The 27,013-nt window shown below is 42.9% G+C and overlaps 1 protein-coding gene across 1 annotated transcript in view; it reads left to right on the forward strand.

The window, feature by feature from the left end:
* ANKRD27 (ankyrin repeat domain 27) overlaps nucleotides 1–27,013 on the forward strand; it is a 1,716,109-nt gene that overhangs the window by 312,176 nt on the left and 1,376,920 nt on the right. The window contains exon 5 of the mRNA XM_044081882.1: nucleotides 9,876–10,030. Coding sequence (XP_043937817.1) covers nucleotides 9,876–10,030 — 155 coding nt within the window. The remainder of the gene's footprint in view (nucleotides 1–9,875; nucleotides 10,031–27,013) is intronic.

Raw genomic sequence — 27,013 nt, forward strand, 5'->3', positions numbered from 1 at the left:
ATCATTCACCACGGTTACAGGTTTTATTTCCATACCTTGCCTCCTTTCAAAGGCATGCCAGACATTCCTCCTCTACAAAGACAAGAGGCGCACAAGCAAATTTCTCTGTTACTCCAAATAGGGGCCATTCAGCCAGTTCCTGTGCCAGAAAGGGGCCTAGGATTTTATTCTCGCCTGTTCCTAGTACCAAAGAAGGGGAACACGTGGAGACCAATTTTGGATTTATCTATCCTCAACACTTATCTGGACATTCCCAAGTTCAAAATGTTGACGTTACAACAGCTTTTACCTTTACTGGGCAAAGATCACTGGATGGTAACTTTAGATCTCAAGGAAGCTTACCTTCGTGTGCCTATCAGATTAAGTTGCCGAAAGTATCTGCGTTTTCCAGCTGGAAGTTTTCATTATCAGTTCTCTGCATTGCCCTTTGGCTTATCTACTGCGCCCAGAGTATTCACGAAGGTTCTGGCTCCAGTGATAGCTTACTTCAGGCTAAAAGGGATTCAAATCTACCCTTACTTGGACGATTGCCTGATTCTGGCTCAAGAAAAGGAAGACCTTCTACAGCATCTGGAATATGTCATAGCAGTGCTAAGATGCCTGGGGTATTCTGTGAACGAAATAAAGTCCAGTCTAGTACCCTGTCAAGATATGTGCTTTCTGGGTGTGAGACTGAATACAGCAGCCCAGATGGCCTTTTTAACCCCGGACAAACAAAAGAATCTTTCCAGTTACTTCCATCAACTATCTCTTCAGTCCGGGCTGACTGCAAGGACAGTCCTTCAAGCCTTAGGGTTCATGGCATCTTGTATTCTGGTGCTTCCCAATGCCAAACTGCATATGAGGAAGCTACAATGGTATCTCAAAAATGTATGGACACAGCACTGCCAGGATTTGGACACTGTCATTCAAATAATACCTTGCATTCAAAAGGAATTTTTGTGGTGGGCTCAGGAATGTCACCTAAACAAGGGACTCTCTGTGACCCGGCCAGAGGCGAGTCAGATTCTAACGACAGATGCCTCAGACATTGCTTGGGGAGCTCATCTGAATGGAAAGTGGATACAAGACAAGTGGCCTGCCAGACTACAGCATCTACATATCAACATGAAAGAGATGTTAGCAGTCCAGTTTGCATTAATGGCTTTCAAGGAGTTACTTCTTCCAGGGCAGGTGTTGATTCTAACAGACAACACAACTGTCATGTGGTACATCAACAAACAAGGGGGAACACATTCTTACCCATTGTGCAGGCAAGCAATGATTTTATGGGAGACTGCGCTCAGCTTGCACCTAACTCTTCAGGCAAGGTTTCTGCCGGGAGCACAGAACTCCTTAGCAGATGTGTTAAGCAGACAAATCATGGATCCCCACGAGTGGAAACTGGATCTTCATGTATTTCAAAAATTGACAGTGTCATGGGGAACTCCAGACATAGTTCTGTTCGCTTCTCCACTAAACCACCAGCTGCCAAAGTTTTGCACAAAGAAGTTTCATCACACAGCTTGGAAAGTGGACGCTCTTTCTTTCAGTTGGAAAAATCTTCATGTGTATGCGTTTCCACCTCTGCCTCTTCTTCCAAAAGTGCTTCTAAAAGTCAGACAAGACAAGCCAAAGATGATTTTAATAGCTCCAGATTGGCCTCGGCAGCACTGGTACCCATTACTGAGGAGTCTGGTAAAGAAGCCTCCATGGCCTTTACCCTTGATTCCACACCTGTTGTCTCAGAGAGAAGGTCACCTGCTCAATGTCAAGCTTCACTCTCTTCATCTAACAGCCTGGCATATTCTGTTTTGAAACACAGCAGGTCTCAACTTCCTCAACAAGTTTTAAATGTGATTATGGAAGCCAGGAGACCTAGTACAAGAAAAGTGTATGCAGAGAAATGGAAGAGATTTTTATTTTGGAGTGCAGCAAACAATTTGGAGATTTCGGAGCCAAATTTGAGTGTGGCTCTTCAATATCTTACTGAGTTATTGGACAAAGGTTTGTCTTTCTCTTCCATTAAGATTCATGCTGCAGCAATTTCAGCTCACTATGATTGTGACCCACCATTGTTTTCGCATCCTTTGTTCAAGCAATTTCTTAGAGGGGCAAAGAATATAAGACCCCCACGTAGAGCTCCTACTCCTGCTTGGGATCTCAATTTTGTGTTGGAGAAACTTACTCTACAACCTTTTGAGCCTGCGGCTACTGCTGAATTGAAATACTTGTCTTGGAAGACTGCTTTTTTGTTGGCCATTACTTCTGCAAGAAGGGTTTCTGAGTTACAGGCCCTTATGGCAGTGGAACCTTTTTTGATTTTTCATAAGGATAGGGTATCTTTACGTACTAATCCTTCCTTTATGCCTAAGGTGGTTTCTAGTGTGGCTTTAAACCAAACTATTCATTTGCCTACTTTTTATGCAGATCCCCAAAATAAAGGGGAAAAGATTTTGCACACTTTAGATGTATACAGGCAATTGCGTTATTATTTGAGCAGGACTAAAGATTTTAGGCAGACTCAGCAGTTGTTTATTTCTTTTGCTTTGAGTTCTCAGGGCAAGCCTGTGTCAAAACAAACTATTTCTAGATGGATTGGGTGTTGCATTTCATTTTGTTATTCCCATCATGGCAAGGAAATTCCAGCTGGGATTAGGCCTCATTCCACTAGGGCTACTGCCACTTCAACAGCATTTCTAAGGGGGGTGGCAACTAAGGATATTTTGGAGGCAGCTACTTGGAGTTCAGTGCATACTTTCTCTAAGCATTATCACCTTCCTCTCTACTCTAAGTCTAGGGCTGGTTTTGCCACTGCTATTTTGCAAGGCATGTTGTCAGTTCCTGCTTCCTTATGATTTGCCAGCCTCCCTTACCTCTGCTTTGGGATTCTACCCAATAGTTAGGACTGCAGCAATGTGGAATGAAGAACATAGTACAGTTTTGTACCTACCATAAATGTAGATGTTCGAGGATCCACATTGCTGCAGTCCAATTTACCCTCCCTCCTTCCCCTCTGTGTTTAGGGGTGGTTGTGTAGGTGAGGTTATATTCTGCTATTTTTGTATATTCTGTATATATATGTATATATTTTGATGCAGGTATGTTGGGAGTGTTTGGTTTTTGGCCTTATCTTTTCAGGGTCTTCTGACATCTGGGGCAAGAAAAGACTGAGGATATGACGTCGGTCATGCGCATTAGTACCCTGACGTACTGACGTCAGTCTAATGCGCCCTGACCGACGTCAGCCATATACTTTGGTATTCGGGCCGACTGGACAGCGGACTACCCAATAGTTAGGACTGCAGCAATGTGGATCCTCGAACATCTACATTTATGGTAGGTACAAAACTGTACTTTTTAGCTGTTTACCTTCCTTCCTAATTTAGTCTTGGTGTTAGATTTGAGTGTGTGTTTTTGGCGCCTTTTTTCTGTTTGTCATTAGGGATGTTTTATCCTTTTGGTTAATATGCATGCATGAGCTCGGTATGTCAGATGAGATCACTGGGTTTAAGAAATGCTCCTCGTATGGTCTGAAGATGACTAATTCCGACTCGCACGAGAAGTGTTTGTATTGTTTGTGCGCTCCGCACCTGGAGGTTGAATGTAACATTTTATTTATTTATTTTATTTGTTTACCGGGACTAGAACTAAGCCAATTTTCAGCAGAGGCCAGGGGAGAAATATTCCAGACGCACGTCTTTGTAATGTGGGAGGAAACCGGAGGACTTAGATGAAATTCATAAGAACGCAGGGAGGACATGCAGACTCCACACAGAAGGCACCCCAGCTGAGAAGCGAACTGGAGAACCTCTTGCTGTCAGGTGACAATGCAACCAGTGCACCATCCAGTATTTGTCGCATTCAACCCCAGGGCCTTGACAGATCACTGCAACAAACTTTTGCTTAAAGGGATAGCTGATGGAAGGCCTTTTGTCTCCCCAGGGAAGGCTTCTTTCTGTCCAAAGAGGAAGTCCCTTTCTGTTCAGCCTGTTCCTGCCAAGAAACTGTGGCTGTCAGATCCCAGGATCCCGGATCCAATTCCAGCCTTATCTGCCTCTGATCCACGACCTTCTGAGCCAGGACCGGCAGAGCTGACAAAGGCCAGAACAGCCTCTGATCCGTTTCGTTGGAGCCGGCTGCTGCATCTGCCAGGCCTTTGGGTCGGGCAGGATCTTCGGATCTCATCATTGTTATCGAGGAGGTAGTCACTCCTTTTACCTCCAAACATGTTTAACAATTGGCTCCAAGATATCGGCGCTACACCCCTGAGTGTCATAGTAGGTCGGGAATATCTCCCACCGCATTCACCCACTCTTCTCCCTCCTCCAGGTCTTTGAGGAGCCTTTTCAGATATTGACAGAATGATGAGGAGCTTTCTCAAAGCCCAAATAGAGTTGGGACTCTTGGCTTCTCCGGCCCATCCAGCTAGGGGGGCCTCGCCCCTCCTAACCTCTCATTCTCCTCTTCTGACCCCTGTGGCTTTCGAACCTAGGGACCAAGACACTTGCTGCCAGGTTCCAGCGAGGATGAGCATCCCCTCCTTGATTCTGTGGGGGTTCCTGGCTTACTATGCTTTCCTTTCCTCGGAGTGAGGTAAGCCCTGTTTCAGTGCTGTTGACGCCGGCTCCATGGGGGGGGGGTCATGTCTGATGCCGTATTTTTTGGACTGGTCCCTTCCCCTTGGTGCTTCGGCCTTTGACAGTTTGGGCCGATATCATCCCATGGGTTGTGGTGCTGTTTCTGGGCTCCTTCCTTCCTCTCTGGGGACCTCTCCCTCAGATGTGGGGGAGGGGGGTTGGACTTGCTTTCAGCCCTTCTGGCTTCAGGATGATAGAGAGGACCTTCTTCAGTGTCTGAAGTTTCCTCGGCCGGCTGTCCTGGTTCCTCCCCGCCTCTGTCTACAATGGCTGGTGAGGCCTGTTATGCTGTCCAGGGTCAGCCCTCCTGTTTGAGCCTTCAGGGGATTCCTCCCCTCTGGGAGTCCCTGTCTCTTCCGCGTCCTCCCTGAAGCCCCCCACCAAGGAGGTACATCGTAAGAGAAAGTGCAAAAGGAGGAGGCAGTTGTACTCCCCCTTGGAGTCCCTCACTGATTGCATGGACCTTGAGGAAGGAGACGGGTCCCCCGGATTTCTGCCCGATGATGTCTCCTTTGGGATGTCCTTGAAATTTTAAAGCAAAAGGGCGGATGTTTGCTGCAACCCCCGTCTTCAGAGGAGCCCATGTTTCTGAACACCTTTGGGATGGGCTTGTCTACCTCCTGGTTGTCTCCTCATGTTGATGTGTTGATGAATTTAATTGCCAGCAGGGTGTGGAAGGAACCCAACATGGGGGAGCCAGTCCCTAAGTGTGCAGGCAAATTTCTTAGCCGTCCTACATAATGTGTTTTCTGTAGCAAGGGTGTTCCAGTCAGTGCCATAGTGGTGGCCACTGCCACAAAGGAGGAGCTGGCCGAGTAGAGCTCCATCTTCCGAACAGGGAGTTTAGGGTGCTGAACCACTTTGGGAAGTGTGTGAACACGTCAGCAACTTTCAGTCTGAGGGTAGTTAATTATTTGGCACATTTTACCCACTTCCAAAGGGAGTTAGTCCAAGAAATTGCCACTTCCCTTACAAAGTTATTGCCAGTGGAGCCCTTTAAAACTGTCACTCCCAAGCTATCCTCTTTGACTTTCCTGGCAAACTCCTCAATGAGGTTAATTTCCATTGCTGCGGAAGCTGTCTCTCGGGCAGCAGGTAATGGCATTGCTGTGAGTTGTCATGCCTAGTTATGCTTATGCAGGTTTGTGGAGCTCTCAAGGCATCCTTTACTAATGCCCTCTTTGATGGTTTTACCTTGTTTGGATCTTTGGTAAAGGATACTTTAACCCACAATGAGCAGGAAGGGAAGACTTTGTGGTTGGAATCAAGCTTTTTGCCTCCCAGAGTTTTTTCTGTAAGACTCAACGGGGAACCAGGAAGATGTGGTTCTGCAAGATGCAGTCCTCCTTTTAGGATTCTCCTGATGATTCCTCTTCCAGAGGCAGGGGAAGAGGGTTCAGTGGTCAACACCACCCCAGAGGCAGAGGGGGTCTGCAAAATCAAGGCTCCAGGGAGCCTTTCTCTGAGCAGCCCCCACAGCGCTCCTGAAGCTTTGCCCGACTGCTCTGCCCTGGAGGCAGTTGGTGGTAATCTTTCTCTACATCCACTAGCTTGGGCAGATATAACCTCTGATCAGTGAGTGTTAAACATTGTTTCCAGGGGCTATTTCATCCACTTTTCGGAGCCCCCCCCCCCATAAGAAATTTCCTCCCCTATGTTCCACCCAGTCAGAGGGAGTTGGCCTTCAAAGACGTTCAGCAACTTCTTCTAAAAAAAGCCATCCTAGAGGTTCCAGCAGGACAAAGAGGGCCTGGTACTTATTCTTACTTCTTTTTAGTGCCAAAGAAGACTGGGGACGAAAGTCCAATTTTGGACCTCTGCAAGCTCATTCTGTTAGTTCCAGATGTTTACTGCTCATTCTTTTCTGCTGCTCCTATGCAAAGGTGACTGGATGTGTTTGGTAGATTTCCAGGATGCCTACTATCATATCAAGATAGACAAGTGGCCCAGGAGACATCTGAGCTTCTGGATAGGGGCCATTCATTACCAGTTCATTGCCCTACACTTCGGTGTCACCACAACCCCCTGGGTGTTTATCAAGTGCCTGGCAGTGGTAGCAGCTCATCTGCGCTTGCAGGGTTTTCAGGTTTTTCCGTACCTAGACGATTGATTCCTCATGACCCCCTCGAGGCATTGACTCTTACAAGGTATAGGTTATATTCTTCCCCTGTTCCATTGACTGGGGATCACTGTCAGTCATTCAAAATCCAATCTGGTGCCCTCTTAACAGTTGAAATTCATAGGGGTCCTGTTGCATTCATCTTCATAGATTGCAGTCTTACCCATGAGCAGGGTTCAATTGATCTAGGATCAGGTCACTCAACTAATGAATTTATCCCATCCCCCGGTACACTTGATTCTTTGGGCCCTTGGGTCCATGGCCTCTGCCATTCATCTTGTTCCTCTAGCTAGGTACCACATTTGGATGTTGCAGTGGACCTTGGCAGTTCAATGGTCAGCACTCCATCTCATGTCTGTGGCCATAAAGGTGATGCCAGTATGCAAATGACATCACCTTTGGGTGGCTTCACTCCCAACATCTTTCCCTCGGCAGACCCTTCACTCTACCCCCACCCACGGCCACAGTGACCACAGATCTTCCCTGTTTGGGTGGGGTCGGGGGCATTTTCAGGGAAAAATAGTCCAAGCTGCATGGTCTGCTGCAGAGACCAGGTTGCACTTAAACATCCTAGAGATGAGAGCGATTCTCCTATCATTTCAAGACTGCCTCCCTTGAGGAATAATTGCACTTCAGATGACAACATGGCTGTGGTCTGGTATATCAACAAGCAAGGGGGAACACGATCTTACCAGTTGTGCAGGGAGGCCATGAGAGTGTGGGAATGGGTGATGTCCTCTGGGAGCTTTCTTCTTCTAATGCATATACCCGGGAGTACCAGCTTGTTGGCCGACAGGCTCAACAGACTTATCTTGAGCCCTCACGAGTGATCTCTCAATCCCTCTGTGACAAACCGGATTTTTGACTGTTTGGGTCTACCTTGCTGCGATCTCATTGCCTCCCCAGTTAGCCACAAATGCATCAAGTACTTCACCATGATCCCCCATCGGGGGGAGTCACTGAGAGATGCTGTAGTCCACGATTGCCCTCTGGGTCTCCTTTCAGCCTGTCCTGTTAATTCCCAAGGTTCTACAAAAATGCAGCACCTGAGGTCACCTCTGATCCTTGTTGCTCCTTTCTGGCCTCATCATCTGTGGTTGCCCTTCATCAGGTCTCATCTGAAGTATCTGCCCTGGATACTGGATCCCATTCAGGATCTGATTTCCCATCTGTTGGTGCTTCCTCCCCCAAATCTTCAGACGCTCTGACTTAATTGCATGGTTTCTCCATTTCCAGTGTTTCTAAAGCAGTCCAGGCTTTGATCCCCTATTAAACGTATCATTCTGGCCTCCCAAAAACCTTCCACTAGAAAGGTTTACTGCAGCAAGTGGAAAAGGTTCTCCATTTAGGCCAAGGAAAAGAATCTGGATCCTTTTTTTGCTTCCGTTTCTGACATTCTCTTGTTTCTGTCTTCACTTTTTCAAACGGGAGCATGCTTATCTACTTTCAAGCTCCAGTTGGTGGTGATTTCTAATTTCCATGAGAACAGCGAATCTACCTTTTCTTATGGGCTTTGTAAAGCATTTTTTTCTTCTTAGACCACTGATAAAGAACCCCACACCTCCTTGCGATATTACTTTAGATTTGCAGTCTCTAACTACCAGTCCCTTTTGAGCTTTCTAGCTCCTGTGATCTCAAATTCCTGTCTTGGAAGACTGCTTTCCTGGTGGCCATTACTTCAGCCAGCAGGGTTTTGGAACTGCAACCCATTACCATTACCCCTGCTTATATGTTGTTTTGCAAGGATAGGTTTTCTCTCAGGATAAACCCCTCTTTTTTGCCCAAGGTCGCTTTGGAGTCCATCTTGAATCAATATATTAAACTTCCAGTGTTCTTTCCTAATTATTCAAACAAGGGAGAATACATTCTTCATGCCTTGGATGTTCACTATCTGTTACGGTTCTACCATCACAGAAACAAAGAGTTTCATGGAACAGCTTTTTGTGGCCTTTTCCCCTAATAGATGTGGACTCCTCAGTCTCTAAAATCACTGTTTCTAATTAGATTTCTAGTTGCATCTGTACGACGGTCTGTGACTACAGGCACCTTGAGATTCATGGGAAAATCAAAGCTCATTCTATTAGCTTTTCTGGCCAGGGTTTCTAGTGATGACATTTGTGCTGCTGCCACTTGGTCTAGTCCTCACATTCATTGCACAGTATAAGATAGACTTGGCTTCTAGGAACAGGGCTTCCTTTGGCTCCACTGTGCTCCGGAACCTCCTTCCTTGAGGCCTGCCATGATATAGGGTAGTTGGGGACTCCGACCCTAGTGTGATGTATGATGACAGGGATGACATCAGATGAATAGTTATGTACGTACCATAGCTTGGTAACTGTGTTATCCTAGGTCATCATTCATCACGTTTTTCCCTCCCACCATCCCCCTACTCTCTGGGTCTTGGAGGAAGTTGGTCAGTTTTCTTCCAGAGTTGTTGTAGGAATACTCTTTAGAATTAAAAAAAAAAAAAAAACAGCAAGTTCTATCTGGGGAATACAGGGCAGCAGGGCATTATGGGAGAGGGAGGAGCTATTGCCTTGTCTCCGTCTGTGTTATGTTGCTGGCTCGGATCCAAGGTTGGATCCTAGACCCTTTTGTGGTAAATGATGACCTAGGATAACACAGATACCAAGTTATGGAGAGTTCATAACTATTTTTTCTTCCTAATCAAGTGTGAAGCAGACGGTGTTGTATTAAAAGTGCCCATCATCATTACAGCAAGGATGCGGAAGCATCATAAGACTAACTTCCCTTAATGGTATGTAGAATCTTGCTAGTGAGTCCATTTTTTAATTTCATGTACATTTTAACTTGTTGCTTAATTTTATAACCTTGAAACTTGTTTTTATACAGTATTTTTGTGGTAATAACAAGCCCAGTGCCGTTTGGTAGATCCTTTATAGTTAAGTATAGGTCTGAATTGTTTTCAAAATTATTTGAACGTAATTGCCTCTTTTTTATGTTGTTCTTCTGTACTTTACAGTGTCTTGTATTAGCTTTTTATACTGCTTGAATAATGTGATCTTTCATTAAAGTAAGCATGATAATTATGTGTCTCATTAAAAAAATGATAGTCTAACCATTTCTGTCATTTTGGTACAGTTTTTCTTAATTTGTATTTTTGTGTATAATTTCAGATGAGCAGTCCATCCAAACTAATACTTACTGTTTGAAAAACCTGGAAGATGTAAAGGAATTTTTGGGTAGACATACAGACAAACTGACCAAACAGATAGCATCATTCTGCAGCACATTTAAAGAACGGGAAAGAAAAGGTCTTCGTCATCAGATAGTAAGTTAACATTTTAAATTTGCCTGTGTAGAAACCACCACCTGAGATTGAGCCTATAACCTACTAAACATAGGGAATTACTTAAAGCAGACCTTGGGATTGGAAAATATTCACTACAAAATGATTCCTTTACCTGTCTGTAGATATTAAAATGCCATACTTGCTAAGTTTGTGTAATTCTTTACAGTATGTGCATATTCTTTACTTCATAATATACATATTTCACACACAGTTAGGCTTTAGAATGTCTAAACTTCCAGAGGTTTACCAACTGTAGGTCTCATGCCTTCAGTTAGACAATAGTATTTGTTTATTTACATGCTTAGAAATATTTCCAACAGCACTGCAAAAAGTCAGTCCCACAAGGAGTAAAATGTTCCCAAATCCAATATATTGCTATCAAGCACAGGGAATTACATGATAGCACATCAAACTGCAGATTAGGACAGGATAACTAGAGGTGGTGTGGTCCAGAGCCACTGAACAAGGACAGAGTAAGGATGTCGGCCAACTAGGAAGCCATAGAAGAGGCAAGCAAAATAGTAAGTAATTCAACACATGAATGCATAATCTGAAGGTGAGGACAGCACTGGGAAAGAAAGAAAAGTATGCATAGCAGAAAGAAACAAGGGTTAATGAAAGTGATTCAAGAGCACAATGAGACAGGAGGAGGAGGGTAGTAGCACTTTTTGGAAGGGAGCGGGGAAAAAGGGAGAGAAGTGAATATGATACACTGGTAGCTTTAGAGTAGGTGAAGGGTATAGGGTTAACACTGGGCAACTTAGAAGAAAGAAAGTCTGGCAACAGGGAGCAGGATGATATATAAAGGTTTGGATGGGATAGATTAGAAAGAGATGAGGCAAAGCACAGTACGATATGGGAAAAATGGAGAGAGAGAACTGAACAGGCAGAAACTGGGAAAAGTAACACATAGGAGGCTAGTAATGAAGGAAAGATGGGAATAGCCACAAATGATTTTGAGGAGCAGGTTCGGTATTAGAGTTAAATGGGCACAAGCAGGTTTGGATGGCAAGCGAAGCAGAAAAGGCAAGTCACAGGTGGCCAACTAGAATGTTTAATGATAAAACCGCATTTTATAACTGTGTTGTACAATGTCCAGAGTATGCAGTACTTGTTTTCTGTTTGTTGTGTACCAGGTTATCATCCAGGTAAACTGCCATTTTATATTACCAGCATATCAAACCTCTCCCACTATCGTCTGTTTCAGCTAGTGTCTACATCAAAAACATAACAGGCAAGCCAGGCATTTTCTGTTCCCTTTTAATAACAAAGGGTAGTAGGATCATTGACTTGAAGGTATTCCTCATTCTGTGCTTTCTTTCAGTTTAACTTGATTTAGGGGCACAGAAGTACTACTGACTTTAAGAAGTCCTCTTACACTACTAAAGGTGCACCCTATCTTATCATATCATTGATAACATAATTCTCTCATTGTTTACTTCTGAAAGGTCCGGAGTTTTAGATCCTCCGCCATGTTAATCTGTTTGTTTCTCTTAACTGGAAAAAAAAAAACATAATTTGAAAAACGATTATACATATCAATTTATTTAATTTATTCTCATATACAGCAGTATGATTGGCATAAACAATTGTTTATTTTTTTTAGAAAAAAGTAGCTGATGATGGAAGTATAGAGAAGTTGTGGGCAGAAAGTGTTAAGAGGTGGTGTCAACGGCAGATACATGAATGTATAACACAAAGATTGACAGTGTAGATAGTGACACAAAAATGAGGACACACTGGAGATACATAGATGGTCAGCAAGTGAACAGTTGGTGGTGATGAACTGCATGAAAAACAAGGTACAGTGTATGGCATACAAGGAAGGAAAACCCCATGACTTGGGATAGGGTGATATGAGGACAGTCTGCAAAGCCATTCCAGAAGTGAGCCCACTGAAGCTCTGCAGTTGGTGGCCCGGTGGTTTAGGCTTCACAGCTATGTGACTCTTCCAGTCATGTGAGGAACAACTCCATTCCACCTTCAGTCCTGACCAGCCACCATACTTCTTGCGTGGTGACCCATTAGGACCCCTCTGTACCACTCTCTGAGGAGCCTATTCCATACCACTGAGCTTTTCGGGTTACTTTCCACTGGATTAACTTTATGAATTTGTAGAGAGAGCGATGCCTGGGGATTTCTGCAAAACCCGCAGTCACCATGGTGGGTGGTGCAGATTGAGATGGCCGCTGCCTCATCTTTGCCTGCTCCATGGCTTATCCTACAAGAAGAATTAAAGTAAATTGAACAAGACAGCATAACCAGGAAGTATGGTAGAGAACAGAAAATGACACTAATAGAATGGTCACTTTGATGTGCTATACTTTATTAAGACGGGCAATGGAAGGCAATAAACAACACAGCAGTATAAATCAGTGGCTGTGGAATATATAGGATAATATCAAGTTATACGAATGGCAGTGTAATAGTCACAGATCTGTAGGACAGTAGGGCTGTGCATGATTAGAAACAAGTGTGCATGGCAAGTGAAAAAGAAGCACTGCTGAATTTATTGTGCTGACAAAATTGAAGGCTTACTCCTGTAGTAAACTGGTAATGTAGGGTTGTTATGTACACCATGGCACATGCAAGGATAATTGGAACAGTTTAGGACTATGCTAGAAGTTATATGTCTACAACCTAACAGCCCTACATATGCAACAAAACAACCAAACAATGGTGTATTAGGCAAATAAAAGTGCCACATTATTGTCAACAATTCAGTATGATTGTTATGCACTTGCCACTTGCAGGGATAACTGGCACACTGTAGGACATTGTCAAAATATAAATGCATGAAAAATAGCACTCTGGAAGCTTCTGAACAGCTATGGATTGATGAAGCAGTAACACACGTGAGCAATGAATTCAAAAAAGTTCAGTGCTATGATGAGAGGGTTAAAAGCACAAATACAGTTATTGCAGTAAATGTAGTACATATACCTGCCCACTTAGTCTGACTTGACTACTCTAGCAAGCTAGCCTATTTGCTGCAAAACAGAAGTAACACATTAATGAGAACAGCATACACATGACAGCAAAAAGCAGCTATAACTATATGAAATGCTACCGTAGTAAGAAGAAAAGGTCTGGTGGCACCACCACATATCACTATATTTTTATCCAGCACTGCTTGCAAGAATTGTTGATGATCATGGCATAACTCAACTACCCTGGCAAACATGTGCCACGCATCCACATTTGTGTACAGGACCTGCCTGGTCCTACTGCAGGCACTGACAATGCCATGTGTGCATCAGGAGCAAAAAAAGTTTGATTTTCTTGTTGTAACGTACACGATCCCCTGCCAGAGTAATATATTTTCTCTGAACGCTTAAAGGTATGTACACGGTCTTGGAGTATAGCAGGCTTTGCCAGTACAGTATTATTGGGTCATCCATCTATATACAAGGACTGAGTCTGCATTGCTTGGTACTGTCTTTTTTCTTATAAATGTCCTACAGCAGTGATCCATGCATTGAACATAGTACAGTCTTATGAGGATAACTGTAGATGTTCAAATTGAAGAATCATTGCTGCAGAATGTGCCCCTTGGTATACTCTGTGGATTAGGCCTGCCATTTTATTTTGTATGTAGTTGTCTTTAAACCATTGTGCATATGTAATTAGGGTGGGTGGTACATGTAGTCTTATAGTGAACTATCACTTTGTGTAATCTCTGTCTGATAAGATGTTTTTGCAGATTTACGTCACTTTTAACTGCCTGCAGTAAGAAGATAAATGTCCTCATCTCTAGTTCAGTTTGAATATTGGTCACCTCCGCAGTGATAGCTGAATTGAACGCCATTTGATTCAGTTCTGAATGATCCACTCATAGTTTGTTGAAATTCTTCACCAGCTTTTATGCCGTGAATAAAGGCCCTTGTACACCTATTTTTCTCATCTTACTGTGTATGTAGCTTTAAGATCATTTCACACTGAGCTAATCGAAGGAAGGTTATTGAGCAAACTCGGAACTATAATATATAACATTAAGTATCCTGTTTTTTTGCTTATTTTGTTCTTTATTTCTTTGATATTTATAGCACTTTGTGTACTGTACATTTTTCTAGCTAGTCTCACTGTGTGTGAGGTATTAACTGGAAATTGTCCACTTTTATTAAGCATCTGTTGGGTTGTTTGTTTCTGATAACTTGTTGCAGTTAAACACTTTCTCTAGAGGCTCCTTTATATGTTTAAAACTTTAATTTAAAGACTCACTGCTGCTTTTCTGCTGTGAGAAACATTTCTGCAGTTTGTTTCCCACCCTCCCTGTTGGTATGGTGTTCTTATAGTTGGTGGCTTTGCAGTTGCCCACCCCTACTGTAAATCTGATCTGGGACCCTCCTCCCAGTCTAGTGTCATTACCTCATTCTACCCAATACAGGGAAAACGTTAGAGAAGGCCAATCAGCTTAGTTTCTGCTACTCCTTTCTCTCTTTCCACTAAAAAAAAAAAAAAAAAATTCTAAGCTTGTTTTCCTGCCTTTCCTGTGGGTAGTCTAGCTTGGATATAGATTTGCTGTGTCCAGGACTATTTGTAGGCGTCTAGGCCCCCAAGCCTTTCTGTGTTGGAGGGAAGCCTTCTAGCTTAATTTTGTTTCTTAGAACTAGCCAGTTTTTTGTTTCAGCACTCAAGTCTGTTTCTTTGAGCTCAGCACTTGTTCAGAACTTATTGTAAGCACTAAAGCTACAAATTACTACAGCACTCAACTTTCCTAACTGTCTAGAGGAAAACAGTTTCTAGTACTTAACAAATAAGCACCTATCCATGCATGTCTAAGGGTCAGCTCCCGGTGTTTTCTCCTGTCTACCTGATGAATCTGGGCATCTTGGGGCAATGCAGTAATTGCCTCATGTACACAGACAACCCTCTCCTCCTACCACCCAGCACTACAACCTTTGAGAGATGCACTTATATAGCCAAACTGGAAGCAAAGCTGTCTTCACCCAAGACTGGACTAGACAGTCAAGAGGAGAAGGTAAACACTTGCACCACACCACACTCCGCACACAGTCCCTCAAAACCTACACCACCAAAACACACACATAGAAACACAAAACACACACCTACATTCGCGGAGGCTCTCAGTAAAAACCTGCCCAAGCAACCGGGACCTCCAAAGCAGAAACACAAGCAACCTCCACCCCCCAACACAACCCAAATGACACATAGCCCACAAACTCAGTGTGCCACTCACCCACAACCCATAAGGCATAACAACGTACCCAACACCCTAGTCAGAGGTGACTCTATAGTCAGGCACACTGATGTTCCACTCAACAGGCTGAACAAGGAGGAAGTTACTGTCAGCTGCCTGTCGGGTGCCAGGATCCGCCACATAACGCATGCACTCAGGTCACTCCACAACAAGTACAAATATGACTCTGTCATTGTCCATGTTGGTGTAAATGACCTGAGATGTACCTCCTTGGACTACATGAAAAGGGACATGGAGGAGCTGTCCGATCTTGTAGCCCAGGCAGGTATGACTTTAGCCCTGAATAGCATCCTGCCATCACCCAGAATGATACAACAGTACAAGGACAAAATGATTGACTTTAACAATTGGCTAAGCTTCTGGTGTCATTCTAAGGGGATCCAGTATCTGTCTGCCTGGGATGACATGATCGACAAGCCACGATGCTTTGCCAGAGATGGCCTGCACCTGTCACCCCTGGGATTCTGGATACTGGCTAAGGCTCTAGCCACCCCATAGTGCCTTTTTTAGGCAAGGTTCAAATGACAAATTCACCACCCTAACAGGTACAGGCAAGAAGAATCTGAGGGTATTGCTACTCAATGCTAGAAGTCTAAACCTCAGAATGCACTCACTCGAGGCACTCCTTAAAATGGAGAACATCGACATCTGTGCAGTGACAGAGACCTGGTTCAAGGCACCAAAGAGTACCCCTGCATTACCAGGCTATAATCCATACTACTCCTTTCTGCCACCTAACCCGGACCGAAACACTAAAGGTTGAGATGTGTCCATATGCATTAAGGATATCCACACCTCCAGGCTAGTTGCTCAGCATAATGCATCTGAGATTATCCAAGTGCAACTAACACTGGGCAAGACCACAATCCAAATTGTAGCTTGCTACAGATCCCCCACCATGCCCCAGGATTCCCACTCCTCATTTCTTAATACACTGGAAAATATTAGGGTACAACCTAACACCCTAATAATGGGTGATTTCAACTACCTACCATTAACTGGGAAAACTACTCATGTACCAACTCTTGTGCTCAACGTTTTCTGGAATTCATAAATTCCAATGCCATGGATCAACTTATCCACATCCCCACCAGGGGCAGCAATATCCTAGACCTGGTAATTACCAACATGGGCAACCGGTGCTCCACACCAGAGGTCAATTCCTTGTTGGTCAGATCTGACCACAAGCTAATCGCCCTAGACATCCACATCCCTCCCTCACCCCCCCCCCATTAGGGAAACCACAGTAAAAATATTTCTCCAAAGCCAACTTCACGCTTCTTAAGACAGAAGTGGCAAACTTCACGACACCCATGCTGACGGACAATAGCGGTATGACTGCTGAATCATACACAAATGCACTTTATAAGCACTTACACGAGTGCATGGATCGTGCAATCCCTAACAGAACCAAGATGCTATCCTCCAAAAAAAGGAAGCCAATCTGGTGGTCCCCTGCCATAAACAAACTCTACAACAGAAGAAAGAAACTATTGCAAAAAAGAGTAAAATCCCATGATTGGAGAAACTCCCTGGTCAGCCTCCGTAAGAAGCTGAGATCCCTCATAAAATCCTCCAAAGCTAGTTATGAAAACAAAATCGCCACTGACTCTAAAGACAACCACAAAGCATTCTGTAGCTATGTCAAGAATCTCAATGGCAACACTCAGATCTGCTCTGAGTTACAGCACAATGGCACTAAATATACAGAACCAACTGATATTGCCAACATCCTGACAGATAGGTTCAGTGCCAGCTTTACCCCCCTGTCATCCCCTAAAAGGCCCGTCTCTATACCAGAGGAATGCAAAGTTCCTGTAATCACAGCTGCACAGGTAAAAAACACACTGTCCAAAGCCAAGAACACAGCATCCATGGGACCTGACGACATCCCAGGCTGTGTTCTACATGAACTACAGAACGAACTGGCACCCCACCTAAGTACCATTTTCAATCATAGCCTCACCTCAGGCTATGTGCCCACTGAATGGTGCACAGCAACAGTTATCCCACTCCACAAAGGGGGAGCCACCACAGACCCCAGAAATTACCGCCCCATTAGCCTAACGAGCCTGGTCTGCAAGGCTATGGCACGTGTCATCATGGAACTTATAAACAGTGACATTGGTAGTCTCCAAACTCAAGACCCCACCCAGTTCGGGTTTGTAAAAGGCAGATCATGTCTCCTAAACCTGATAGACTTCTTCGAAGCAGTCACCAAAGCTGTAGATGAGGGTAAGATGGTTCACATAGCCTATCTAGATCTCGCCAAGACTTTCAACACCATCCCCCACTCTGGAATTATAGATAAACTCACTAAACTAGGTATAAATCCCTATGTCACAAGATGGGTTGCCAACTGGCTCACTGACAAGAACCCACACTGTGAAAGTAGCAGACTCCAAATCCAACTTCAGACCAGTGACAAGTGGAGTACCACAGGGCTCCGTCCTGGGTCCCCTTCTGTTTGGTATCTACTTCTCTGAAGTACAGGCCAACACAGAAGGTCTTTGGCTAACTAAGTTTGCAGATGACTGTAAACTAGGAGCCATAATTAAAACTCCAAAAGATGTGGACATCCTACAAAAGGGCCTCGCTGAGACAGATGCCTGGTGTCAAAGCCATGGCCTCAAGCTCAGTGCCAAAAAGTGCATTGTCATCCCTTTTGGTAAAAACTCAGTACCCAAGAACTACCACATAGGTGGTAGTCTACTTAACACCGAAAGTGTGATGAGACCTTGGGACACAGGTGGACAGTAGTCTCTCCTTTGATAATCACATCTCCACAGTAGTCAGGAAATCCTTCTACATGGCACACCTCATCACAAAAGGTTTCTCATCCAGGAAAAAAGAGGTCATTGTTCCCCTCTACTCGTCACTCATTAGACCCATTGTAGAGTACAATGCCCCTTTTGGTCTGTACCTCACAAGACATCTACAACAACTGGAAAGGCCGCAGAAATACCTCACAAAGAGGATTACCAGCCTCAAACAGATGCCCTATGCAGACAATCTCAAAAAAACTGCAGCTTTACTCCGTTGCATATCGCCTACTCAGAGGCGATCTCTGCCTAACTCGCAAAGCTATGTCCAACCCAGAGCTTTTAGACATGCTCCACTTAAAGAAATCCCAATCCCTACGAGCTACACGCTTTAGGGACCTAAACCTTGTCACCACAATAAACAGAACATGCTGGAGGGATAGATTCCTGTCCCAAAGACTTCCCATTCTCTGGAACAAACTACCTATCTATATCAAGCAAAGTTCCTCATTAGCACTCTTCAAGAAAAATTTTAATGATTGGATGGGAGATGGATAATTCACCCCGGGGATCACTTCTGTGGCTCTGCTCGACGGTGGCACAGGAAAATAATTTTCTTGGGTGGCGAAAGCCAGGGTACCTTTGGCTAGGCTTATATAGGCCCTAGGACCAATAGCCTAGTGCCTACCTATGAACCTATTGGCGAAAAGTAGCAGGTTAGAAAATTAAAAATTTCAGTTTAACATTAAATAATAATCATAGCCTCACCTCAGGTTTCGTGCCCACTGAGTGGCGCACAGCTACAGTTATCCCACTCCACAAGGGGGGATCCACCTTGGATCCTGGAAACTACCGTCCCATCAGTCTAACAAGCCTTATCTGCAAGGCCATGGAGCGTATTATCATGGAACTTATAAACAAAGACATTGGCAACCTTCAAACACTGGACCCCACCCAGTTTGGGTTCGTGAAGGGCCGATCTTGTCTCCTGAACTTGATTGACTTCTTCGAATCAGTCTCCAGAGCCATGGACAAGGGTAAGATGGTCCACACAGCCTATCTAGACCTTGCCAAGGCCTTTGACACCATCCCCCACTCTGGAATCATAGATAAACTTACTAAGCTGGGCATTAATCCCTATGTCACCCAATGGGTTGCTAGTTGGCTTACTGATAGAACCCACACTGTAAAAGTAGCCGACTCCAAATCCAGCTCCAGACAAGTAACAAGTGGAGTACCTCAGGGTTCAGTCCTGGGACCGCTCTTGTTTGGCATCTACTTCTCTGAAGTACAGGCCAACACTAAGGGACTCTGGATAACAAAGTTTGCAGTTGACTGCAAACTGGGAGCCATTATTGAATCCCCAAATGATGTGGATACTCTACAAAAGGGCCTTACAGAAACAGATGCTTGGTGCCAGAGCCATGGGCTCAAGCTCAATGCCAAGAAATGTATAGTTATCCCCTTTGGGAAAAGACATTATCCGTGAATTACCATATAGGTGGCAGTACACTAAACACCAAAAGTTTGATAACAGACTTAGGGACACAGGTGGACAGTGGTCTCACCTTCGATAACCACATCGCCACAACAGTCAGGAAATCCTTCTATGTGGCACACCTCATCACTAAGGGCTTTTCATCCAGAAAAAAGGAGGTCATTGTCCCACTGTACTCATCCCTCATTAGACCCATTATAGAATACAATGCCCCGTTTGGTATGTACCTCTCAAGACATCTGCAACAACTGGAAAGGCCACAGAAATACCTCACTAAAAGAATCACAGGCCTAAAGCAGATGCCCTACGCTGACCGCCTTAAAAAACTCCAGCTATACTCTGTCGCATATCGCCTACTCAGAGGCGATCTTTGCTTAACATACAAGGCCATGTCAAACCCAGAGCTGTTGGACATGCTACACTTAAAGAAATCCCAATCCCTCAGAGCCACACACTCCAGGGATCTAAACCTTGTCATCACAATAAACAAAACATGCTGGAGGGATAGGTTCCTGACCCAGAGACTCCCCAGACTCTGGAATAGATTGCCCATACATGTCAAGCAGAGTGCCTCTTTGGTCCTCTTCAAAAGGAACCTTGACGATTGGATGGGAGAAAGGAAATTCACCCCGGGGATCACGTCAGTCGCCCTGCTAGACAGGGGTCCAGGGAAGTAAATAGTGTGGGAAGAAATAGCCAGGGAATTGTTATGGCTAGGCTTGTATAGGCCCTAGGGCTGATAGCCTAGTACCAACCTATGAACCTATTATTTATCATCACTAAGGGCTTTTCATCCAGAAAAAAGGAGGTCATTGTCCCACTGTACTCATCCCTCATTAGACCCATTATAGAATACAATGCCCCGTTTGGTATGTACCTCTCAAGACATCTGCAACAACTGGAAAGGCCACAGAAATACCTCACTAAAAGAATCACAGGCCTAAAGCAGATGCCCTACGCTGACCGCCTTAAAAAACTCCAGCTATACTCTGTCGCATATCGTCTACTCAGAGGCGATCTTTGCTTAACATACAAGGCCATGTCAAACCCAGAGCTGTTGGACATGCTACACTTAAAGAAATCCCAATCCCTCAGAGCCACACACTCCAGGGATCTAAACCTTGTCATCACAATAAACAAAACATGCTGGAGGGATAGGTTCCTGACCCAGAGACTCCCAGACTCTGGAATAGATTGCCCATACATGTCAAGCAGAGTGCCTCTTTGGTCCTCTTCAAAAGGAACCTTGACGATTGGATGGGAGAAAGGAAATTCACCCCGGGGATCACGTCAGTCGCCCTGCTAGACAGGGGTCCAGGGAAGTAAATAGTGTGGGAAGAAATAGCCAGGGAATTGTTATGGCTAGGCTTGTATAGGCCCTAGGGCTGATAGCCTAGTACCAACCTATGAACCTATTATTTATCAGTCAGTTTTAAGAGAATGGTCTTTGACTCATCTTGCCTTTTTGAACCATTCATTTCCCATAATTAGACTTCACAATGTAACAAGAAAATGTATTTGTAAATTACTTTTCATTGCGTTGTTTAGCACTGTTGTTGTTGTTTGTCTTTCGGCTTTTCCCGGTAAGGGGCCGCCACAGCGGAACTCCGGTCCGCTAATGATTGGCAGTAGATTTTTACGAAACACCGAGGTGCCAGCTCGACGTTGAACCTTCAATGAAGGCACGTCAATTTTACGCACGCATGTCTTTCGAACACTGCCCAATCGTGGGAAGGACATGCAGACTCCACACAGAAGGCCCTCCCAAGCCAAGCCGAGAATCGAACGGGAGAACCTCTTGCTGTGAGGTAATAACGCTACCGCTAAACCAATGCGGCATCTCACAGTTTTGAAACTTCAAGATTTGTTTGTTTCATAACAAGTAAAATGCTCATCTGTGCTTTCTTAGTATCCTGTATCTTGACTCAGATTTGCAGAGGACCTTCCAGCTCATTTGAATGTGTTAGAGGAACAGAAACAAGTTAAAGCCCTCTCCTCTCAGATAATCTGAGAGTGTTGGTGAGTTCACACATTTCCTCATTGACTAAGTCATTATTCCCCCTAGCTAATGATTCATGGGTAACTTCAACTTCTGAATTAATGATGGGCATGTTGAACGTGAAGTGAAATTTCATCACATTGTGTAGAGCTTTATCTTGATTCGATAATGCGCCTGTATCATTAGTATTAAGTGATACTGTCTGAACTTGTTTTACCTGTTGGGTGTGCTCAGTTGTATGTTGGAAATGAAGGTGGTTGCATGCTTTGACCACTATCTGATCTATTTTAGCATGAGGATGCTGATGCTGCTGATTAAGTTTGATATTAAGCTTAGCCAGTTCATGGATTTCTGAAATGTATCCAGGTGTTATCAGATACCCTTGTTAGATCATTAACTTTCAGATCCCACTGTTGGTGAAAAGCTTATGATTGGGCCCTCATATGTACTGTGTATCAGCAAGCACCATTAAGTGTGCAGCCTGTCTCCACAGGTGTGAAAGAATAAGGATATTGTAGGGAAAAAGGTGCCTTTTATTGGACAGGTTTAGACTGGCAAATCATGTTTCAGTCTACCAATCAAAAATATTTAGCAAAAAGACAAAATTCTTGTCTTATGAGATTTCTGCTGCATATGTGCATCCAGAAATACTATTTTTGGATTGTGGGCAAGCTGTTTGTTTGAGGTACTTGGTAATCTGCAAGTGGGTTTCAGCTTCAGAAAGCAAGTCTTTTCCATATTTCTTTGCCTTTAAGGTTGTCTTAATTAAGAATGGCACCCATACGGCTCAACCTCATAAAAGGCCAATGTGGAACACAGACCCTAGCAATGTGTGGCAAACAGTCAAAATGTGGAACACCCTATTTTTGCACTGTACGAAAATGCACCATTTCCATGGGACCTGGTTGAAGTGGGCTTTCTCCCAGAAGTGTTACGTTAGTGAATACTGAACATTTGTAGAATTCAATGAGAAACAAGTGTCAGTAAATTAAAATGCGAACCAAAAGACAAGCTGCAGGACGATGGATCATCTTTATTAAAACGCACTTTAGCGCTTTCATCAGTGGTATAAATGACTTCTGCAGAATGAAGAAATTGTACTACATTCTCTACTTATATGATAAAATAAGAAAGTCACATGTTTTCAGTTGATCTATCTGCTTCAACCCAGCCTGTCTTAAAAACACAGTACATATATTATTTCTAAACATACAATAAAAGTCACACAATATAGTAGAATTTAAATACTTTGAACAGAAAATATTTAAAAAGCAAGTTCAGCTGTCATCTTTAAAACACAACTGATAGAAATCACATCATTGAGCCATGTGGGTACACTGGCATTGTATTTTATTTGCCACTTTAGTTCTTTATACTGCAAAAATAAGTCTAAGTTGTCTAATTGTTTTACTTCAAGGGTGGTTTACATGGCAGTTTGTCAAGTATGTTGAATGTTCTATATTGGAAACATCAAGGTGGCATTTAGAAAGCGAATTTACCAACACCTGTGTAACATTTCAAGGCTAGATGAAAACAAATGCACTTATAAAACATGTCAAAACCACCCAGAACATTATTTTAAATAGATGGCTATGGAAAAAGTTGGAATGTGTCCAAGAGGGGGACACTTAGATTTATTTTTTCAGTATAAAGAACTAAAGTGGCAAATAAAATACAATGCCAGTGTACCCCCAGGGCTCAATGATGTGATTTCTATCAGTTGTGTTTTAAAGATGAAAGCTGAATTTGCTTTTTAAAATATTTTCTGTTCAGAGTATTTCAATTCAACTATATTGTGTCTCTTGTATGTTTAGAAATAATATATGTACTTTGTTTTTAAGACAGGCTGGGTTGAAGGAAAACATGTGACTTTCTTATTTTATCATATAAGTAAAGAATGTAGTGCGATTGTTTTTCATTCTGAAGTAATTTATTCCATTGACGAAAGTGCTAAAGTGTGTTTTTAATAAAGAGGCTCCATCGTCATGCAACTTGTCTTTTGGTTTGTTTTTTAATTTTCCTGGTTTGGAGTGTATTCTGGTTGTGTCAGTAAGCAAATAATCGCTGCATAACAGTGTTCAAGTGCAACTATTAAAAAAAAAAAAAAAAAAAAAAAAATGCTCTTCGGTACCTGTTTTTCCAACCCCCTCCACTTCTTCACACACACGCACACACACACACACACACACACACACACGCACACTCTCTCTCTCTATATCTATTTCCCATTACCCCAACAAACTAGGCATGTAGCAAGGTCATTGATTTCTTTCGTATACACACACACATATGGACACTATCCCTGACCAGTCACGTCTGTCATTATATGCACATAGACATATGGCATACTTACATACATATCTGATGAAGTTCGAGGATTTGTACCGAACGGAAAGCGCTTCATGTAATAAAGGATTGTAACTTTCAGCAGGTTGCCACGTCTTTACTTTGGTTTGTAGTGGTTTCGCTTTGTGTTTCACAAATACTTGCATACAGGCAAATTTGAAGAATGCTGTTTCATTTACAGCATATCTTTGCACATCTCTCGACCAAACCAGTACAGATTTAAACAGAATCGATGGCAAATCAAGAAATAATTCAGGGCACCTTTTAAAATATTAATACTATTAACTTGCGACATTGCCAGAATGAGAGAATGCGAATTAAAATGCGTATCTTGAGGTCAGAGATGTCTGTAACTCTCATTACTGTCATTATTTAACAGATGTAATTCACTGCCTTCTCTCCAAAAGTCACCAGTTTTAGGAAGGATTAAGAAGGACAGGGCTAAAATTTGAGTCAAAATCAAGGAGTCCCCTGAAAAATCAAGGACAGTTAAGAGGTATTTATCTTTGGGGTCTGTTTGTCTCTGTTCCTTTACTCATTAGCACCTCTGAGCTCTGGAATCTTGCACCTCTAACAGCCTGCACTCATCCTTACATTCAAGAGCAGTTTCTGAAAAATCAAGTTAAAAACAGAAGACTCACAAATGTCAATATCTTAAGGCACACAAACCCAGAATTATATTTGTCTTTAAAGTATTGCAAAAAAAAGTCATTTCTTGGAACTGTACATTCTCAATTTATCACAATACCTTTGTTAGCTAGACATGAGCTTTCACATAATAAAGAATTCCTTTGTGAATGCTTGTTTGAAATATTTACAGAAATATGAAAAGGAGCTATTTTTTTAATAAGCATAAAGAAAACATGCTTAATTAGCAATGTAAATATTTCTCAATACACAGAACTTAAAGTAAATATATAAATAACAGTTTTATTCAACATCTGCTGTTTCACCTGATGCAGTAATTTACAAGGCACTTAGTTATGGTAATATTAATACAAATGGAAATATTACACATTTCATAATTGTTAGAAAACGAATAGCAATATATCCAGCATAGTGTACTAAAAGTGAGCATTGATAGTACATTATTCTATTTCCAGCTGGGTTTCATGCCATGTCCTTTAATAAAGTATAGCTCTCCCAGTTTTAAAAATGTAAATGTACAAATGAAAATATGAACTGTAAGTGTCTAACAGTGACTATTTTAACTGTAGGGAATTCCATACCCACAATCTCAGTCTAATTTTATTACTTATATCTTGCTATTTCTAATACTGTGTATTGGTAATTAAGTCATTTAGTTAAGGACGCCTGTCCCAAAACATCTCTGGATGCTATTATGAGCCATAAGTGTTAACTGAATGTTACAAAAAAATTGCCATTTCCCAATTCTACACTGTCTTCCTGCAAAACTGAATACATAAATAAATGAAATAAAAGTAAAATAAACAAATAAATTAAAATCATTCTCTTCTTGACTACCACCTGCAACAAGAGTACCACAAGGGTAGCAGGCAGAGCAGCAGAAACATCAACACATAAACTAGATCTAATAAACTTAAGATCCCATTCACAGCTAAGTAAAAAGATTACTGGCGTTTCATTTAGTTGAAATAGATGCGATTGCATTAGGACCAGAACCAGCAATTCAGCAATGAAATATTCATAAGCACAAAACAAGAGAGTGGATATATCAACTGTAGTTGTATTTAATGGTATCTCACAGTCCACCAGTACAGATTCAGTCTGCAGACAGCATTAAATTTTCAAACTATCTGTATCACACCCTACCACATACAGTTGTTATCCACAGTCTCCTGTAGTTCCGTGACATTGCAACACTTTTTGCCTGCTGCCTGCCTACATCTTGCAATTAAAATTGGGCCGCTCTCCTTTCTGTAATGAGACATCCCCTGTCTCCACAGGCAGCAAGAATAGGTTATAAATAAAAGAAGCGTGAACAGGGCTGGCTAAGTATTTTTTTTTTTTTCCCTAAAAACAAAAGAAAAAAAAAGTGCTCACTACTGTTCCTTTTTGCCAGTAGCATTTAGCACTGAGCAATGTATGTGGGGGATGTGAAAGTTAAAAAGAACATTAATGCTTAAAACTTTTTTTTTAAACTGTATTTGTTTGTTACCCCTTGGTGAGCACAGGTATGCTGTAGTGTACTTAGCGTATGCCTGCCGGTGTCCTTGCATCTTATCTGTGGTCAGAGCGAATTAACATTCAAATGAATCCTCCTCAGCTTGACAGTATTGCAGTGCTATGAAAACTGGTAGCGTCAAGTGATTGGCTCAGGCTGCATTTTATGCCTCCTGATGGGGCTCCCTTTGCTTCAATAGTAGTTACTTGATTGGCTTGTATACCACAATGATGATTGGCTGTAATTGCAGTATATGAACCAGTCAGAAGTCTCAAAGAGGAGCCACCACTGTTCAGTGCAGAACAATGGGTCAAATCGATCACAAATGCAGAGCGTTCTGCACAATCTGGAGCATTTCGCTGCTCAGATGGTACCTTCCTAGGTGTTTCCATAGGGGTTGCTTATGATTTGAGTAGGGCACATTCTGATCCTTATGCTGATTTAGAAAAGAGCGTTGTCGCCTCACAGTAAGACGCTGTCCGGTTCGATTCTCAGCTAGAGCGTCTTCTGCATAGAGACAGGTGTGAATGGATGTACCTTCGTTGAAGGCTGTGCATCAGAGCTGATAACTCGGCACGTAAAAATCAACTGCGTCCTACATGAACTACAAGAGGAACTAATCCCTCAAATAAAACAGCTGTACAATCTCAGCCTCACTACAGGATATGTGCCCACAGAATGGTGTACAGCAACAGTGGTCCCACTCCACAAAAGTGGAGCCTCTACAGACCCTGGAAACTATTGCCCCATAAGCCTGACTAGCTTAGTTTGCAAGGCTATGGAGAGGATTATCATGGAGCTCATAAACAAAGACATTGGGGACCTACAGACACTAGATCCTACCCAGTTCGGCTTTGTCAAGGGCAGATCCTGCCTTTTGAACCTGGTTGACTTCTTTGAAACAGTCACCAAAGCCATAGATGAAGGGAAGGTAGTCCACACAGCCTATCTGGACCTTGCAAAGGCATTTGACACAATACCCCACTCGGG

Source organism: Protopterus annectens, chromosome 8.part1 (genome assembly GCF_019279795.1).
Source record: "Protopterus annectens isolate FY-2018-M chromosome 8.part1, PAN1.0, whole genome shotgun sequence".
NCBI classification, from domain to species: domain Eukaryota; kingdom Metazoa; phylum Chordata; order Ceratodontiformes; family Protopteridae; genus Protopterus; species Protopterus annectens.